The sequence below is a fragment of the Mercenaria mercenaria genome, chromosome 10 (genome assembly GCF_021730395.1).
Source record: "Mercenaria mercenaria strain notata chromosome 10, MADL_Memer_1, whole genome shotgun sequence".
Taxonomy (NCBI): domain Eukaryota; kingdom Metazoa; phylum Mollusca; class Bivalvia; order Venerida; family Veneridae; genus Mercenaria; species Mercenaria mercenaria.
In genome coordinates, this window is record NC_069370.1 from 35,154,841 (window position 1) to 35,174,239 (window position 19,399).

A 19,399-nucleotide genomic window follows, 5' to 3' on the forward strand; every position below is an offset into this window, starting at 1 on the left:
AAGTAGATATGCATGTACTTGACTTATGCTTATAGGTCAAAGGTCAGTGTCACTATTGAAGGTCAAGAAAAATTTGTTTCTGCTGATGGATTATCTAGTGCTACACAAAAATGTTCCCCATGATGAGACAGTGTGTCAATGCTTGATCTATGCTTGTCAGTTAAAGGTCAAGGTCACTGTTCAAGATCAAGTAAAACTTTGTTTCGGCTACATTAATTGCATCAAAGGACATTTTTAGTACTACACAGAAATGTTCCCCATGATTATGCTATATGACATTGGTGTTAGTCTTGATGTTCCAACTTCCAGCCAGATGATTTTTCACTGACTTATTGCCCTTTGGTAATTCAACTTAGTTTACTATAGTACCATTTCTTGTCCAGAGTATTCCTCAGCAACCACTGGCTGGAATTTATAGTAGCTTTATAGGAAGCTTCACTGCCAAGAGGAAATGCGCGTTCGAGTCAGATGATTCACTGAGTTACTGCCCTTTGATAATTCAACTTTAGTACACTATATAGTACCATTTTTTTGTCCTGGACTGGAATCCATAGAAACTTCATCGGAAGTTGCATATTATCTTCATGTTTTGGTCGAATGATTATCACTGAGTTACTGCCCTTTGATTATTCAACTTTAATGAACTATAGCGCCATTCTAGTCAGGATATTTCTTGGCAACAAAAGGTAGTGCGCATTTTTAGCTCATCTGAGCACAAAGTGCTCAAATGTGAGCTTTTGTGATCGCTCTGTGTCCGTCGTCGTCCGTCTGTCTGTCAGTCGTCCGTTGTCAACAATTTGACTGTTAACACTCTAGAGGTCACAATTTTGGCCCAATCTTAATGAAATTTGGTCAGAATGTTACCTCAATAAAATCTTGGATGAGTTTGATATTGGGTCATATGGGGTCAAAAACTAGGTCATCAGGTCAAATCTAAGATAAAGCTTGTTAACACTCTAGAGGTCACAATTTTGGCCCAATCTTAGTGAAATTTAGTCAGAATGTTACTCTCAATAAAATCTTGGAAGAGTTCAATATTGGGTCATCTTGGGTCAAAACTAGGTCACTAGGTCAGATCAAAGGAAAAGCTTTTTAACACTCTAGAGGTCACAATTTTGGCCCTATCTTAATGAAACTTAGTCAGAATGTTACCCTCAAAATAATCTTGGACGAGTTCGATATTGGATCATCTGGGGTCAAAAACTAGGTCACCAGGTCAAATCAAAGGAAAAGCTTGTTAACACTCCAGAGGTCACAATTTTGTTCCAATCTCAATGAAACTTAGTCAAAATGATACCCTCAATAAATTTTGGACGAGTTCAATATTGGGTCATCTGGGGTCAAAAACCAGGTCACCAGGTCAAATCAAAGGAAAAGCTTGTTAACACTGTAGAGGCCACATGTATGACCATATCTTAATGAAACTTGGTCAGAATGTTGATCTTGATGATCTGTTGGTCAAGTTCAAATCTGGGTCAGGTGGGGTCAAAAACCAGGTCATATCAAAGGAAAAGCTTGTTAACACTCTAGATGCCACATTTATGACTGTATCTTCATGAAACTTAGTCATATTGTTAAACTTGATGATCTTTAGGTCTAGTTCGAATCTGTGTCATGTCACTTCAAAAACCAGGTCACCGGGTCAAATCAAAAGAAAAGCTAGTTAACACTTTAGAGACCACATTTATGACCATATCTTAATGAAAACTTGGTCAGAATGTTAATCTTGATGATCTTTAGGTCAATAGGTCAGGTGAGCGATACAGGGCCTTCATGGCCGTCATGTATCTTCATCTTATGGTGGGATAATATTCTGGACAGTGAGATTCTAATATTTTATCTATTCAACATGAGTATTTTTTAAAACTATATCTGCCCAGTCAGCGGATTCCACTTTTTAGCTCACCAGAGCACGAAGGGCTCAAGGTAAGCTGTTGTGACCAGTCATTGTCCGGCTGCGTTCGTCATGCGACATGCATCATCCGTCAACATTTACCTTGTTAACACTCTAGAGGCCACATCTGTCACCCAATCTTATGAAACTTTGTCAGAAAGTTTGTCTTGAAGATCTCTTGGTCAGGTTCGAAACTGGGTCATGTATGGTCAAAAACTAAGTCAGTAGGCCAGATCAAAGGAAAATCTTGTAAACACTCAAGAGTCCACAGTTTAAGTTGGAAATTCATCAGAATTGTTTAAAGTGTTTGTCTTGATGTCCTCTAGGTCAAGTTCGAATCTTGGTCAGGTGGGATCAAAAACTAGGTCACCCGGTCAAATCAAAGGAAAAGATTGTTAACACTCTAGAGGCCACAGTTGTAACCCAACCTTTATGAATCTTGGCTAGAATGTTTGTATAGATGATCTCTAGGTAAAGTTTGAAACTGTGTCAGTTAGGATCAAAAAACAGTTTAGCAGGCCAGATCAAAGGAAAATCTTGTTAACCTCCATAGTTTAAGTTTGAAACTCATAAGAATTGGTCAGCATGTTTGTCTTGGTCAAGTTCGAATCTGGGTCATGTGGGTTTAAAAACTAGGTCACCCGGTCAAATCAAAGGAAAAGCTTGTTAAAACTCTAGAGGCCACAGTTGTAACCCAATCATCATGAAACTTTGTCAAAGTGTTTGTCTTGATGATTTATAGGTCAAGTTTGAATCTGGGTCATGTGAGGTCAAAAACTAGGTCAGAAGGCCAGATCAACTCTGGTGAGTGATATAGGGCCATCATGGTCCTCTTGTTTCTTTTAATATGCAATAATCTTATTTTGGTGAGCATCCATTGGGTTTACCATTATTTTCTTGTTATTCTATGCCTTTTATTCTCGGTAAAAAAGGAAAAAGACAATCAAACAGACATGAACTCATCTTTAGACGTATGTAACATTGCATTAAGTTGATATTCATGCGGATACTTTCATCGGTTTATGGCTTTTATTGTTTTGCTAACATGCAGATTAGAAAAAAAAATTGTCTAGTCAAATACGGAATATATAATTGATCCAATACAGTAATATATTGGACAGTCACGTGGTACAAATGTGATTCGCTGAGAAAAATATGTATTCAATGATATGTGTATATTCTAGATGCAAATTTATAATTAAAATTCAAAATCTCACTGTTTTGAGAAAGAGAAATTTTAAAATATAATCTTCCGTTATATTTCATGTCTTCTATTTAAGCCCGCCGCATTCAGCACTTTTAGTGCTTTGATTTAGGACTGAATCGATGGACACCAATAGCATGTGTCTTTGTGTGGGATAAAGTTAAATAAAATTGCCCGGAACAAGGTCACTGTATGTAAACAATGAGGAGAAGTTTGGAATCTTGAGTATATTTAGGACTGATAGTCAGGGCTTCGGAAATTTGCCGGTTTGTCGGTTTTGGACCGATTTTTGACTTTTCAGACCGATTCGTAAAGTGAAAAAACGAATAAAATCGGTCGCGTAAAAATGGAGAAAAGTATAAATTTCGGTCCGATATCTCAATACACGATCACCTGCCAAGTAGGAAATTGTTGGTCGCACCTTCAGATAATCAATAAACGTGTCAATCGGTCTGATTGTCACTTTGATAATCGGTCCGTAATTAGCGCGTGACGCAATCAGTGCTCGCACGGCACCTCCTTTAATGTTTGCAGACAGCCGACTGCGGTGTATTAAACATTTTGACTGGTTTCCTAACGTTTTTGACTGGATCCACATCATTTCGACGGGGATCCACTTCTTTTATTTAGAATCCGACGGATGGTTTATTTCAAAAGGCTATGTTTGATCACGGTAACAAACAAATGGTCGCTGCATTTAATCAAAGAGCTATAATGTACATTACAGGTCATTGATTTAATGAGACATCACACGGAAAACCGATAAAAATAATTTTTATAATTACTTGATTTGAAAAAATTACATGATTCATTGGTTGGGGCTCCAGTTGAAACAAATGCAGAAAATCGTCTTTGCAACCCGACTGTACAAAAAAGATAAAAATGGACGGGCAACCACGAATGATAAAGAAAACCGGAGTGGCACTGTTTATCAAATCGGTCTTTTAAAAAAACGTTTCAAAATGAAATTTTGTTTACATCAGAGAAGAGAACATATAACTTTATAAAATGTAGTTGCTTATTGAAGTACAGCGTAAGTGAAATGAAATATCCGTGGCCAACCCGCTTGACGTTTTGGTGCTATACATGCGGGAAATTCGATCTCAGCGTTCACATAACGTACACATTCGGTCCGCGGCAGAGTATTCTTTAAATACTTAGGCTGTTTAGCAGAGAATATGTGTCGTGTAACTCACTTTGACGCATTGTATTTTATAGAAATTTATAGAATTCCGTCAAAGAATGAGGAAACATCACGAAGTATCTGCCGTGTATACGGTATCGAAGTCACGTGCGTTGGCTTTTAGACTAGTTACGCACACGGTGTCAATGCCTCATATTATCTCGGAAAAACATCGAAATTTAAACAAAGTAACGATCACACATAACACTGAATCATTGTATGGTAACGCGCGGTGACTGGTAACTCAGTTTTAATGCATGACATGCTTATTTCTTTACCCTATCACGTTTTACAAAATATGTAATATTGGGAATGCGGTGGGTGGGGTAGCGCCGATGTCAGGATTTTCGTTTCAGACCGATTGAGTTATCAAAATTTCCGGAGCCCTGCTGATAGTATATTAGGGTATTTTCAAAATGCTACCAGATGCTTAGGAAACTTGTTTGTCAGATATGTCTGTGGTGGTAATACACAGGAAATTGTTGACCAATATTAAGATAAGCTTGTCAAAGCCCCAAGGGTCTGTGTCCCTTTCCGGAAGGAAGTGTCTAGCTGTCTGGTAACCGGACGCCTAGCCTGCGTTCTAGTCGTCCGGTTGACGACTAGCAAATTTTAATTCTCGGGATTTTCTAGCTGTCCGGTAATTGATTTCTTAATGAATATAAGTAATGATTTTATATAGTTTTAATTGTTATTTACTTAAAGATATCAATACTTACCTGATTTTTTAATTGATAAAACGAATGAGATCGTATTTGTGTACAAATCCGTTGATATTCTATTTATATAGAAATGATAAAAAACATTAATCACCAAATGTCCATGTTATTTTGTAAAAAGTGATTTTTTCTAAAGCCCTGAACTTTAATTCTTTAAACACAAAAATATAAATAATTATTTGGAGCGTGTAAAACAAGCAAGTCATTTATTGATTTTGACTATTATTCCGAAATAAAATGGATTATAGATCAATTTTATGCATCGAGGCGTGGATGCACTTTTAGCTCATAACAATACTGGAGTAAACGCCGAGGATAGCGGATAAGTCTCCCCTCACTTATTGACGTTGAATTATAATTATGAACACTAAACTAGCTAGTATTGTTTTTCTAAAAGTTTTGAACATCACACAGCTGCTATTGAAATTAAATGTCATTTAAAACAGTTACCATTTAAAAAAAATATATATTTGAATATTAAAATTTGAATATTGTAAGTATTTTAAAACTGTTTTAATTTTGAGATTCCAGTGAAAAAGTTGTTAAAATTTAAAAATTCCGATCCCATAAAAACAATGCTTTGCCCGCCACCAGATGAACAGATTTTAGTGAGTGACGTAATGGCAATCTTGCCATTTATATATTGATTTAGGCAAACTTCCATTTTATCGGCTAAATAATGCAGTGATTTATTCGAGACCTTTAGTATGTATACTCACACAAAATTGTGTTGCAGATAAGTATCATTATTACATGACTGTATTCTATTGTTTCTCTGACTGGCTGAAAACGGTTCGAAAAGTAATGAGTACATATCATATCAACTTATCTTGGGTTATAAATAGTACGAAAATAAAAATAGATCGAAGTAGGTGCTTGGAAAACCAATATCAACCTGATTTGGTCTAAATTTATTCCTTATTTCTTTATTTAAGTTACAATTGTAATAACAAGACTGACTTTACATTTATTCATGTAATAAAACAATTATTGACGTTTTCATAGGTTGATATCAAGATTTATCAATCCTCAAAAAGTTATATTCACCTCGCCTTCGGCTCGGTGAATATAACTCAAAACGTGTCCGAAACATTGCGGAATGCTACTAATTTCACTTGATAAAGTTATGAATACGTTTATCTTGTGTAATCTGTAATTTTTACGTAATAGCTGGTCACTATAACGTCAGTTGCTAATATGTGAAATCCCGAATATGAATTTTGTTTATCTGAAAATGCATTTTTGTTTGTGTTGAATGTGTAATTATACCCCCACAAAACAAAGTTTGGGGGTGGGGGTGTATATAGGAGTGAGCTTGTCGGTCGGTCCGTTGGTTTTCATGGTTTCTGGATGATAACTCATGAAAGGCTCGAACGATTTAAATAATTGTTTGTACACAGGTGTAACATTAGAAAATAAGGTCAAGTTCGACTTTGGGGTCAAAGGTCAAGGTCACAGTGACCCTGAACAGTTAAATGGTTTCCGGATGATAACTTGAGAACGCTTGGACCTAGGATCATAAATTTTGGTACATAAGTGTAACATCATGAAATACAGGTCAAGTTCGACTTTGAGGTCAGTAGGTCAAAGGTCAAGGTCACAGTGACTCGGAACAGTTAAACGGTTTCCAGACGATAACTTGAGAACGCTTGGGTCTAGGATCATAATATTTTGTACACAGGTGTAACATGATAAAATACAGGTCAAGTTCGACTTTGAGGTTAGTAGTCAAAGGTCAAGGTCACAATGACACAAAACAGTTAAACGGTTTCCGGATGATTACTTGAGAACGCTTGAGCCATAAAAATTGATAGGGAGGTTGGTTATGGCCAGCAGATGATCCCTAACCCTAATGATTTTGAGTACAGTAGGTCACAGGTCAAGGTCACAGTGAGCCGGAACATTTAAAACGGTTTTCGGACAATAACTTCAGACCGCCTCAGACTAGAATCACGCAGCTTAATAGGGGTGTTGGTCATGACCTGCAGATGACCCCTATTGATTTTGAGTTCCAAAGGTCAAGGGTCAGAGTGACCCGGAACATTTAAACCTTTTCCGGACAATAACTTGAGAATGCTTTGGCCAAGGATCATGAAACATCATAGGGAGGTTGGTCATGACCAGTAGATGACAAGTATTGATTTTGAGGTCAATAGGTCAAAGGTCAAGCAAGTTCTGTGACAAGGCCATATTGTGGGGGTATAATTTGTCACTCCTGTGACAACTCTAGTTGTTTGTTTTGTTTCCATGTATTCTGTAAAGCACTTTCGAACATGTACGTACATGTCCATGAAAAGAATGCTATATAAATGTGGTATAATAATTATAATAATGTTTCGTGGAATATTTTGAAACAAAATTTAACCAGCAGTCAGTTTAATAGCTGGTTAAAGTTTCGAACAAATGGATCCAGACTGCTAACTTGTATGCAGATTTCTTTTCAGCCAGTAATGAAGCAATAGCTGCCTTAAAATGTCCATTTCTGTCCTCATACATTGATGAAGCGCGTTCATTGTTTGTCTGTTTTGAAAAATTGCAACTTCAGACCTTTCAGACTAAACTGTTAGATTGTAGGTTATCAAGTCTGAATGAATTCTTTTTTCAGAGAGTAAGTTTTCAAGGAACCTATGTGACAAATGGAAGAAAAGCCTATGCTTTTTTTGATTATGGCAATATGGCATTCTTGTCTGGATGCCCATTCATTGGTATTTTCATAGATGGAACAGCTGAAGGCTTAGATAACAATGCTGATTGTTCTTTCCTCAGACGGGCTGATTTAAATGTCAATTTTGGAAGTAAGTTATATACAGTTTTTAGAGAAGTATCATGTATGATATGGAAATCTTATACAGCATTGCTTAGAATGTTCCCCGCATGATTCATCCGAATTTTCGGCTAAAGTTTCAAACGTTATCTAGATGTAAGTTGCTTTAATATATGAGCCACGCCATGAGAAAACCAACATAGTGGGTTTGCGACCAGCGTGGATCCAGACCAGCCTGCGCATCCGCGCAGTCTGGTCAGGATCCATGCTGTTCGCTTTCAAAGCCTATTGCAATTAGAGAAACTGATAGCGAACAGCATGGATCCTGACCAGATTGCATGGATGCGCAGGCTGGTCTGGATCCATGCTGGTCGCAAACCCACTATGTTGGTTTTCTCATGGCGCGGCTCAATTAGTTATCTGACCGCCACTTTTGGCTAACTGTTGGGTAGCTTTATATTCTATCATCTTTATGTCATGCACAAAGAATAATGTTTTTTATTTTCAATATATTAAAAGTTTTGACAATGTGTCTGTACAGAATGAAATACTGAGATCCCTTAGTTCTCAAAGTAACATGCTATCATGTCCAGTGTATAACAATTAGTATCTTGTCAGAGTGGTGCCATATTTTGTTAAACGACCATCCTATTTTCTCAAAGTAACATGCTATCATGTCCAGTGTATAACATAGAATCGTGTCAGAGTGGTGCACTATTTTGTCAAACGACCATCTTTTCAATAACATATATCTGTCAGAGTGCACTATTATGTCAAACGACCATCCTATTTTCTCAAAGTAACATGCTATCATGTCCAGTGACTTAGTATTTTGATTCATGTTCAAACGACCATCCTATTTTCTCAAAGTACATACATCTGGCTATTATGTCAGGTATAACATTCAATAGTATCTATTGTCCAGTAAAAAGTGGGGGGTGCACTATTTTGTGAAACGACCATCCTATTTTCTCAAAGTAACATACTATCTTGTCAGAGTGACGTACTATTCTCAAAGTAACATACTATCTTGTCAGAGTGACGTACTATTATGTCAAACGACCATCCTATTTTCTCAAAGTAACATGCTATCATGTCCAGTGTATAACATAGTATCTTGTCAGAGTGGTGCACTATTTTGTTAAACGACCATCCTATTTGCTCAAAGTAACATACTATCTTGTCAGAGTGACGTACTATTATGTCAAACGCCCATCCTATTTTCTCAAAGTAACATACTATCTTGTCAGAGTGACGTACTATTATGTCAAACGACCATCCTATTTTCTCAAAGTAACATACTATCTTGTCAGAGTGACGTACTATTATGTCAAACGACCATCCTATTTTCTCAAAGTAACATACTATCTTGTCAGAGTAACGTACTATTATGTCAAACGACCATCCTATTTTCTCAAAGTAACATACTATCTTGTCAGAGTGACGTACTATTATGTCAAACAACCATCCTATTTTCTCAAAGTAACATACTATCCTATCAAAGTGACGTACTATTATGTCAAACGACCATCCTATTTTCTCAAAGTAACATGCTATCATGTCCAGTGTATAACATAGAATCTTGTCAGAGTGGTGCACTATTATGTCAAACGACCATCCTATTTTCTCAAAGTAACATACTATCTTGTCAGAGTGACGTACTATTATGTCAAACGACCATCTTATTTTCTCAAAGTAACATACTATCTTGTCAGAGTGACGTACTATTATGTCAAACAACCATCCTATTTTCTCAAAGTAACATACTATCCTATCAAAGTGACGTACTATTATGTCAAACGACCATCCTATTTTCTCAAAGTAACATGCTATCATGTCCAGTGTATAACATAGTATCTTGTCAGAGTGGTGCACTATTTTGTGAAACGACCATCCTATTTTCTCAAAGTAACATACTGTCTTGTCAGAGTGACGTACTATTATGTCAAACGACCATCCTATTTTCTCAAAGTAACATGCTATCATGTCCAGTGTATAACATAGTATCTTGTCAGTGTGGTGCACTATTTTGTTAAACGACCATCCTATTTTCTCAAAGTAACATACTATCTTGTCAGAGTGACATACTATTATGTCAAACGACCATCCTATTTTCTCAAGTAACATGCTATCATGTCTAGTGTATAACATATAGTATCTTGTCAGAGTGGTGCACTATTTTGTGAAACGACCATCCTATTTTCTCAAAGTAACATACTATCTTGTCAGAGTGACGTACTATTATGTCAAACAACCATCCTATTTTCTGTAAGTAACATACTATCCTGTCGAAGTGACGTACTATTATGTCAAACGACCATCCTATTTTCTCAAGTAACATGCCATCATGTCCAGTGTATAACAAAGTATCTTGTCAGAGTGGTGCACTATTATGTCAAACGACCATCCTATTTTCTCAAAGTAACATACTATTATGTCAAACGACCATCCTATTTTCTCAGAGTAACATACTATCTTGTCAGACTGACGTACTATTATGTCAAACAACCATCCTATTTTCTCAAAGTAACATGATATCATTTTGTAATTTCACGGATCTAATAAACAATATTCGATATCACTGTGCAAAAGTGCCCATGGTTATTTTGCGGATGTTTAATGTAGCACCATTGCCTTAATATGTCATAATCTTATTTTGAAATATCCTGTAAGCATATGAAAGAAAATTTGTTGATCATCACAAATTGGCATGAAATGAAAAAAGAAAGTTTGTTTGTTTTCAGTGTGATATCGAATTATATATCGTCGCTGATAAGACAGACCCCACCTTCATGAAAATATTGACTTGTCTTCCTTATCGGTAATGATAAATAGAGAATGATAGGTTAGTGCCATAGATGAGAAAGTTTATCTGGCGAGGTGGAGGAGGTTATCGGGTGAGCCGAAGGCGAACCTGATAACGTCCGGAGCCGAGCCAGATAAACTTTCTCCATCTTAGGCACTAACCTGTTATTCTATTTATCTTGTTATTACTTCATTTTCCGATATTTGGCAATTTATTTTACAAAAATAAGTGTGCGACAACCGCTTTAATGACGTAGTCATATTCGTACTGACGTCACTTATATAATGACGTGATTACCGGCAAAATCGCAATAACTTCTTCGTTTTTGAATAAAAACTCATTATTTGACCACTCATTTTCTTAGTCCGGACATTTCCAACACAATGTTGATGGTTTCGTTGCAAAATTTCTTATGACAACAATATCGATCATAAGGTCACATGATCAACTGATCGTATATCACTGGTCACATGATCAACTGACGGTATATCAAGAAAGATATACGGCACCCTGATATCGGGTCGAAAATACTGCAAGTGACAGGATAAATTTCAATTATAACACTGCCAACAAACATATATCACAGAAAATGAATAACATTTACATTTGATGAAATGATATGGATAAACATTTATGATATACAGTTGCATTTCATGATATATCGGAACAGTATCATCTGTTTGAAATCACAGACTATTACAGGTGTATTATGACAGATTAGATTTCATCAAGGTTATGGATTACCGCGTATTGTAAGGTTACCACTCAAATCATAACAGTATGTTAGAACTTAACATTTCAATAGTACATAAGGTTTCTTAAATCCAAATAGCATCTCAATATACACCTAGCAACTTTTCTAGGATGTGAATATAGCAGCACAGAAAGTTTTTTCACTTTTGGTTGTGTTCGTCAGTTATGCCTTATTAAATGAGCCGTGCCATGAGAAAACCAACATAGTTGGTTTGCGACCAGCATGGATCCAGACCAGCCTGCGCATCTGCGCAGTCTGGTCAGGATCCATGCTGTTCACTAACAGTTTCTCCAATTCCAATAGGCTTTAAAAGCGAAAAGCATGGATCCTGACCAGACTGCGCGGATGCGCAGGCTGGTCTGGATCCATGCTGGTCGCAAACCCACTATGTTGGTTTTCTCATGGCACGGCTCAAATACGTTATTTCTAATATCGCTGTAAGATACACAGTCTAAGAGAAAGTGTGTTTCATCCTCTATACAGTTCACATCACAAAATCAACATAGTCTCTCGACTGGTGGTTTACAGTACTTCAGCTATTTTCTATCTACATCCAATGGTAAAATCCCAACACGGAATTGGCACAAAAGAGATCTCTCCCGTTTTTGAAGGTTTAAGAGTAGTTCACCAGTTTATTTGCACAAATAATGTAATGGAAAACTTACTTGGTCAGTATATGGTTGTCTAAAGGGATAAGCCTGTTTCAAAACCTCAGTATGGAATGCCAACACCAGTATATATATGCTTGGCATCAAGCTCGTGTCGCCATAAGGCGCAAACTTAGGGGCAAATTTGTGTACTTTTAGAAAGTACGTTGAAGCATGATTGTGTACGATTTCAATGCACTGGTATAATGTGTATCCCCATGTTGATGCTTCATAATCCAGTATCATATTGATATATATGTCTAAAACTAAGACCACCTGTGTGATTATCACGGCTATACCCTAAACCATGTGATTCTCACTCCGCCACATAATTATCACATGCGTACACACGTGGTATGCGTCAATATCGGTGTTTACACATGAGGTGTAGAATTGTTCATAAATACAAAACCCGAAATCTTTTAGTTGGTGTATCTTTCGGATGATGCTACCAAGAGCTCCCCTGGTGGCTCTTAAAGTTTTTTATTTTTGTTGACCGTAACGTTGCATTATTTCATCATGAGCGGGCACCTGGATAGAACCACTGACCCTCCATAACTGCATGGCTTCCTCACATGAAGTATTCAACGCCCCTAGTGAGGCTTGAACCTACATTGGTGAGGGGCAAGCGATTTGAATTCAGCGACCTTAACCACTAGGCCTAAGAGGCCCCTCTTTTGAAAGTGCTTAATAGTATGTAACAATAAAGAAAACGTTAATTTCAAGTTGGAATGCTTTAAGTTATGCTCCATTTCGACGGTTGTTTAACTCTATATGAATCTGTGAAATGAAATATCTTCAAACAAAACTGTAAGAGATCGAGGAACTGCAGCACTACAATCATATCATTTAGTACTTACAAGAATACCACAAGCCCAATTCTAATTAAAAATTAATCCTAACAATGTCTTTTTTTTTTAACTATTACCACAGATTACGAAGGATTTACAACGTTTGACTTGTCTGACCAGGAGAGTAGCTACGAAGCTGAGTGTAAACTGTGGTACAAAAGTGAGAAGAGTTCACGTTCTTTTTATCGGGCGGTCTTAAACGCCATGCCTGACTGTCCGTGCTCTTTGTGGGAGCTCCGGTGGGATGGACGTTTTTTTGTTGTTTCATTTGACGTTACCACAGGCGTAGTTACAGCAGCACTATGGTCCTTCCGGTTTTTTCCATATGGAAAGGTATTTGTTTCTATTCAATAATTCATTATTGCTTTTAAAAAAATAATTTCTATTATTTCACAAGAACTAAAGATGAATGATTAATAATCCACTTATGGTACGTTCTATGAACCTTTGAAGTCTTAAAACATCTTTGTTTTAACTCATTGGCAAAAATGTTTAAACATGCCTGTGCAATTAATTTTGATCCATATCTTAAAGAAATTTTACCCGAATGTGTTATTTCAATGTTTTATATACAGTCTAAGTTTTAAGAGTTGAAAATGCAATAATACATCTTTCAGGAATGAAAATTAATAAAACTTACAATACTAAAAAGCCTCCAAGGGAAGACCTCACCTGAACTCAAATTCTTTAAGTTGAATTATTGTGATCTCACCTTCCGGTGTCCTGTGTCCTTCAGCCATATTTTCCTCAAACAGCTAGCATCTCTTTCTGAAAATTGACACAAGTGTTTCCTGAAGAGTCCTCTTAACTTTACAATGTAGAGCTGTGGCTGCCATGGCAAGGGAACATAATAACAAACAATAAATCTTCTATTAAAAAATTATTGGCAGGATCCTGAAACCAATGTGGCGAGAAACCCTGTCGGAATATAAAAGGAAATGTTGTACATGTTCTATTAAGGAACAGTTTCACACTTTAATTTAAAACAAAAAGTTGTTTTAAAGATACAATTTATGCAACCATTTGATCAACAGTTATGTGAGGAGAGTCTTAGCACTACTACAGCGGGATCTTTATCCCCCAAAAAATGAACATTTGAGCCGCGCCATGAGAAAACCAACATAGTGGGTTTGCGACCAGCTTGGATCCAGACCAGCCTGCGCATCCGCGCAGTCTGGTCAGGATCCATGCTGTTCACTTTCAAAGCCTATTGCAATTACAGAAACTGTTAGCCAACAGCATGGATCCTGACCAGACTGCGCGGATGCGCAGGCTGGTCTTGATCCATGCTGGTCACAAACCCACTATGTTGGTTTTCTCATGGCCAGGCTCAATTTTTTATTTTTATCTATCATTTACCATTAATCTTATGACAGCACTTTTTTCTGAAGGAGTGTCCGTATTAGTATGGCTATACTTGTTGTTTTTTTTTCCAGACATGTACATACACCTGGTTCGGAGGGTTCGGATTCTTCGGAGCTTTCATTGGATGGGGGAGTAATGTTGGGACATTTAATGCATACAATCAGCTTATTTACCCCAATTTACATGAATATCACGATCTTTACTTTAAAGACGTCTGCTGCAGTAAAACAAACCTATGTCGTCTATATTATAAAGTCAGACCGCGTGTTCAGAGATGTAGATGGTTCCGGTGGTTTTGGGGTAATTTTGAATATTTAGATTTAGCCTTGAGATTCTTGACAAAATAAATATGTTCCATTGCATCATCCTTATGGTGATCAGAATTTTAAATGATGACAGCGTGAGTGTCAGTAAAGTACGACTTATATTAAGAGACCACTTAATAGAAAAGTAAAAAGTGGTATCTGAGCTCAAATGGTCTCTTAATACAACATAATTTGTTCTTAAACAGCACAAAATTGAGCTAAAAAGTGGTCTCTTAATACAGGTGGTCTCTTAATAAATGTGGTCTCTAGCAAGTCTGTATTTTTGTTATCAAATGACAGCGACAGAAGGGAGGCTCAAACCAAAAAAAACACTCAGATTTCTTGCGCATTTTTGACCTCAAACTTGCGCCTAAGTAAACAGTATATAAAGACTGACTTACTGTTTTGATGATTAGGCAGTTGTGGGAGACATGCGCTTTTCTCAAAAGCATCTCTAGTTTCTATAATGAATTTGTCCGACTTTCAATTTGGTTGGTCTTTTAATTTGAATAGTACATTTAACTGTTAATAGAGGTGCCAACCAAAAAGATACTGCATGAATGGTGACCACTGCAGATCTTGATCAGACTGCACGGGTGTGATGGCTGATCATGATCTGCACTGGTCACAAAGGCAGAATCAATTGGTGTCGAGCATGATAAGGGTAAATTGTAAAAATAGTTTCTTTGAGCAAAATTACACGGTCAATACATGATGTTTGCTTTTAGCAGATAATTCAGACTGTATTTGTATCAAGAATATATAAGCAGACCATTTATGAGGTATAAAATATATATATATCAAGTTGACAGTTGGACAATTTAGTCACGATGTATAAAATAGCTAAATATCAAGTTGACCCGAGGATGGCGCTGTGTAACATCAGTCTTACGGTCCGTCCGTCTGTGTTTGCGTTTTTTTTCCATTTAGTTACTTTACCATGAACGAATGAATGTTCAAATAACTTGGCACAGACATTAACTATAACAAGAAAAAGTGTCAGATTCAAAGTTATACTTACCTTGCTGGATACGATTGATTCTGCCTTTGCGGTAACAATTATTTATATGCATTTGGAACTGTAAAAAAACAAAAATCTCATTTTTGGCAGCCCAAGAATGATCTATACAAAGTTTTTTATCTTTACATGTATCTGTTGGTAGCTTAAAATTACCCATAATCCTTTGCTTTTAGGCTGGGGCTGGGGTGATCCTCATTTTCTCACCCTTGACAATCGCAATTATACATTCAATGGATATGGAGAGTATCTGCTTGTTCAGCATATAAACACGACTGATTCTACAGATTCGAAATTCCAAATTCAAACCAGAACTGAGCTGGCCCTAAACGAAGATGGCACGTTCACTGATGCTACGATATTTTCTGGCTTTGCGATTCAAACCGGATCAGACTGGGTTCAAGTAGAATTAAATGACAACAAGACCGGAATAAAACTCTATGCGGGATCAAATAACACTAACTGGGCAGAATACACACAAGATTTCGACCAAAATGCGCTCTCCTATACAGAAGGCGGACTTATCCTAAGTCGTGAAAATGACACAGTCGTGGCAAAGTTTACAATAGGTATTTCTTTGCCAAGTCATTAATGATAAAATATAGTTTAAACTGGTGTTTTATGACAAATTTCCAGTTACCATATTACTAGCCTATTAATATGTAGAGACATAAAACATTCTGAGCTTGATTTAGACAGAAAATATCATAGTATTATACTAGTATATATTCCGTAAGAACGAATGTATAATATCAAACAAATGTACTTGCTGCATGTACACCATATGAAAGTTAAACATATTTTGACAATTTCGTATCAAACATACAAAATTGTGTTTTTATTTATTGAAGAACATGAAATATAAAGAAAACGTGTTTTACATTTAAGATCAGATAGTGTGAACACAAAATTTATGCCGCTCGAAAAAAAATATTACCTCTGATGTTCACTTGATGAATGTACTAAAGCAAACAAATATCAACTGTTTATTGTGACTATATGGAAATGCATGACCTTAACTATTTTATCCTTTATAACAGTTGGTTCATGAGAATATCGTTCAGTGATTATTTATAACAATAATAATTATTTCTAAACCGAGTTTAGGTCTTCAGTTCCAAGTGACACAGAGCAATGGCGTTTTACAGTATGGCATATCACTGAGAGATGAATTTCAAGGTCAAACTATCGGGTTGCTAGGCAACTTCAATAACGATACTGCAGATGACCTAATACCAAGAGGGACTTCATCTCCACTTGAATCACCAGATGAAAGTGAAATATTTAACTTTGGACAAACATGTATGTTTAAAATCTTCATAACTGTATTGTGTATTGCAACATGTAAAAGGAATCTTATCAGAAAGTACTGACCTTATTTCAAAATATTTTCACACAAAACCTTTTCACAGTATTCAACTTCGTTAAAAAATTGCCAGACGTAAGTGTATTATGTAAACTTGAGCCTTCTTTTTTCAGGGACTGTTCTGTCAGACTTGATCTCAATGCAATTTACTGAAATGTTTCCTACGGGTACCCTCTCCCAAAAGCTTCAAATTACTTTTTCTTCAAAAAATACAACCACCAGATGACATAGTCGTGCAGTTTTCGCTGTCATTCCAGTTTTTTTTTTTTCAACAAAAAAACGGCCACCAAAGGGCGTAGTTGTCATTTTTCCTAAATGCAAATAGTGTTTCATATGATGTATACACTGGAAGATTTAAAATCTAGTGAGAAAACGTTTGCTTATTTTCAAAATATTTTCATGCAAGACTCTCTGCCAGTACCGTTCAAACAGGGCCCTATTGATTACTAATTATTTTTAGTTTGACTGTTCGAAGAATAAGTAGAGCTATCCTACTCACCGCGGCATTGGCTTCGGCATCAGCGTCAGCGTCACACCGTGGTTAAGTTTTTCGTAACAGGCCACATTTTGACAAAATCTTTTGAGATAAAGCTTTGAAACTTTCAACAGTTGTGTACCATCACCATGTCTAGTTTGAGGCAAGAGTACATAACTCCATCAAGGATTTTGGCTGAATTATGGCCCCTTTTAACTTAGAATCTTGGTTAAGTTTTTTCGTACTAGTTCACATAAATTTGTGTTAAGTGTTTGACATATGGATTTGAAATATTTATCACTTGTTTATTATAATAGCCTCTATCAGTAGGCAAGAGTACATAACTCTGTCAACTATTTTGACTGAATTATGGCCCTTTTTGGACATGGTAATCAGTACAAGTCCATGTTTTGTCAAAACTAAAATTTTGACATTTGGTTTTGAAAGTTTGAACAATTGTTTATCATCATGATTTCTGTCTGTAGGCAAGAGTACATAACTCTGTCAAGGATTTTGGCTGAATTATGGCCCTTTTTGGACTTTGACATTGGTTCAGTTTTCGTACATGTCCATCTTTTGTCAAAACTATTTGACATGTGGCTTTGAAACTTTGAACACTTGCTAATCGTCATGATTTCCATCTGTAGGCAAGAGTATATAACTCACTCTGTCAACTATTTTGGCTGAATTATGGCCCTTTTTGGACTTAGAAACCAGTTAAGTTTTTCATACCAGTCTATATTTTGCCTAACCTGTTTGTCATATGGCTTTGAAACTTTGACCACTTGTTAACCATCGCAATCTACATATGTAGGCAAGACTACATAACTAGGACAAGGACTTTAGCTCAGTTATGGCCTTTTTTGGCATAGAAATTAGTTATGTTTTGCATACCATTCCATATTTTGTCTGAACTGTTTGAAGTATGGCTTTGAAACTTTGAACACTAAATCTTGTTTACCATCATGGTCACACATTGCCATATAGTGCAAGACTTATCCATAAATGCAGGTTCATTGTTTGTCTTATTTATTCTTTTTCTTTTGCTGAAAATCTCTGGTAATATTTTAACCCCATACTTCTATCAATGCTTTGAATAGTCGAGCCCGCTGTCAACAGACAGCTCTTGTTCTTTCATATACAGACGCGCCTGACTCTGTTGTTACGCTTTGTATTACTTATAGTTAGAACCCGTGTTTTTGATTACAGCTTTATAAGTATTTGAATAAATGCATTTTCCTGTTATAAACTTCATTTTAAAAGTGACTGTTTTATGCATATACTAAAATTAAAACAGAATAAATAAACAGTGCATCATGCAACGAAATCGTGTTTTAGAACCTAATCATAGAAAGTTTACTATCTTTTCAGGGATTACCTCAGCCGAGGAAAGCATTTTCAAATACTTTAGTGAAAAGAGCCATGCCGACTACAGTTTTCCAAACTTCCAGCCCAAATTTACTGCTGATCTTAATCAGACGCTTGTTGCCGAGGCACCAGGTGTCTGTGGAGCTGACAACACTCAGTGCATTTATGACTATGCAGTTACTGGAAACAAGGCTCTGGCAGAAGATTCGAACTTAGCTATAGAAAAGGCGGATGAAACAGAAGCAATAGCCAGTATGTTGGATTCTTTGTCTAAAATTTTTGTGAGGGGCCTCCTCAGCAGATTTGTTAAGGTCACACACTTTGAATATGTTGTCCTTCACCATTTATTGGTTCGACAAAAAGCTTGTGGTGAAGAATTCTTGTATGTAAGGAAGCCATAATATTATAGCTAACTTCTGGAAGGCTGCTGGTTCTAACCAGGTGCTCACCTTTGCCTGTAAATATGCCAGAATGGCCACCATATTCCAGCATCAAAAGTCATAAAGCCGCCAAATGACCTATGCGTTAAAAGAACAAAAAGTAAAAAAAATGATTTCATCAATTCCCATAAAATAATACATTATCATTTTTAGCTCGACTTTTCGAGGAAAAAGTAGAGCTATTGTACTTGCCCTGGCTACGGCGTCGGCGTTGGTTAAAGTTTTTGATAAAGTCAGATA

General features: G+C 36.5%; 1 protein-coding gene across 5 annotated transcripts in view; it reads left to right on the forward strand.

Moving 5' to 3' along the window:
• LOC123559399 (fibrillin-1-like) overlaps nucleotides 1-19,399 on the forward strand; it is a 128,616-nt gene that overhangs the window by 62,089 nt on the left and 47,128 nt on the right. For 3 of the 5 annotated variants that reach the window (XM_053552727.1, XM_053552726.1, XM_053552729.1), the window contains 6 exons: nucleotides 7,606-7,795; nucleotides 12,905-13,155; nucleotides 14,259-14,487; nucleotides 15,687-16,079; nucleotides 16,618-16,812; nucleotides 18,723-18,971. In XM_053552727.1, coding sequence (XP_053408702.1) covers nucleotides 7,606-7,795; nucleotides 12,905-13,155; nucleotides 14,259-14,487; nucleotides 15,687-16,079; nucleotides 16,618-16,812; nucleotides 18,723-18,971 — 1,507 coding nt within the window. Of the gene's footprint in view, nucleotides 1-4,325; nucleotides 4,521-7,605; nucleotides 7,796-12,904; nucleotides 13,156-14,258; nucleotides 14,488-15,686; nucleotides 16,080-16,617; nucleotides 16,813-18,722; nucleotides 18,972-19,399 lie in introns of those variants that run through there. The other 2 variants (XM_053552728.1, XM_053552730.1) reach the window with 2 other exon arrangements.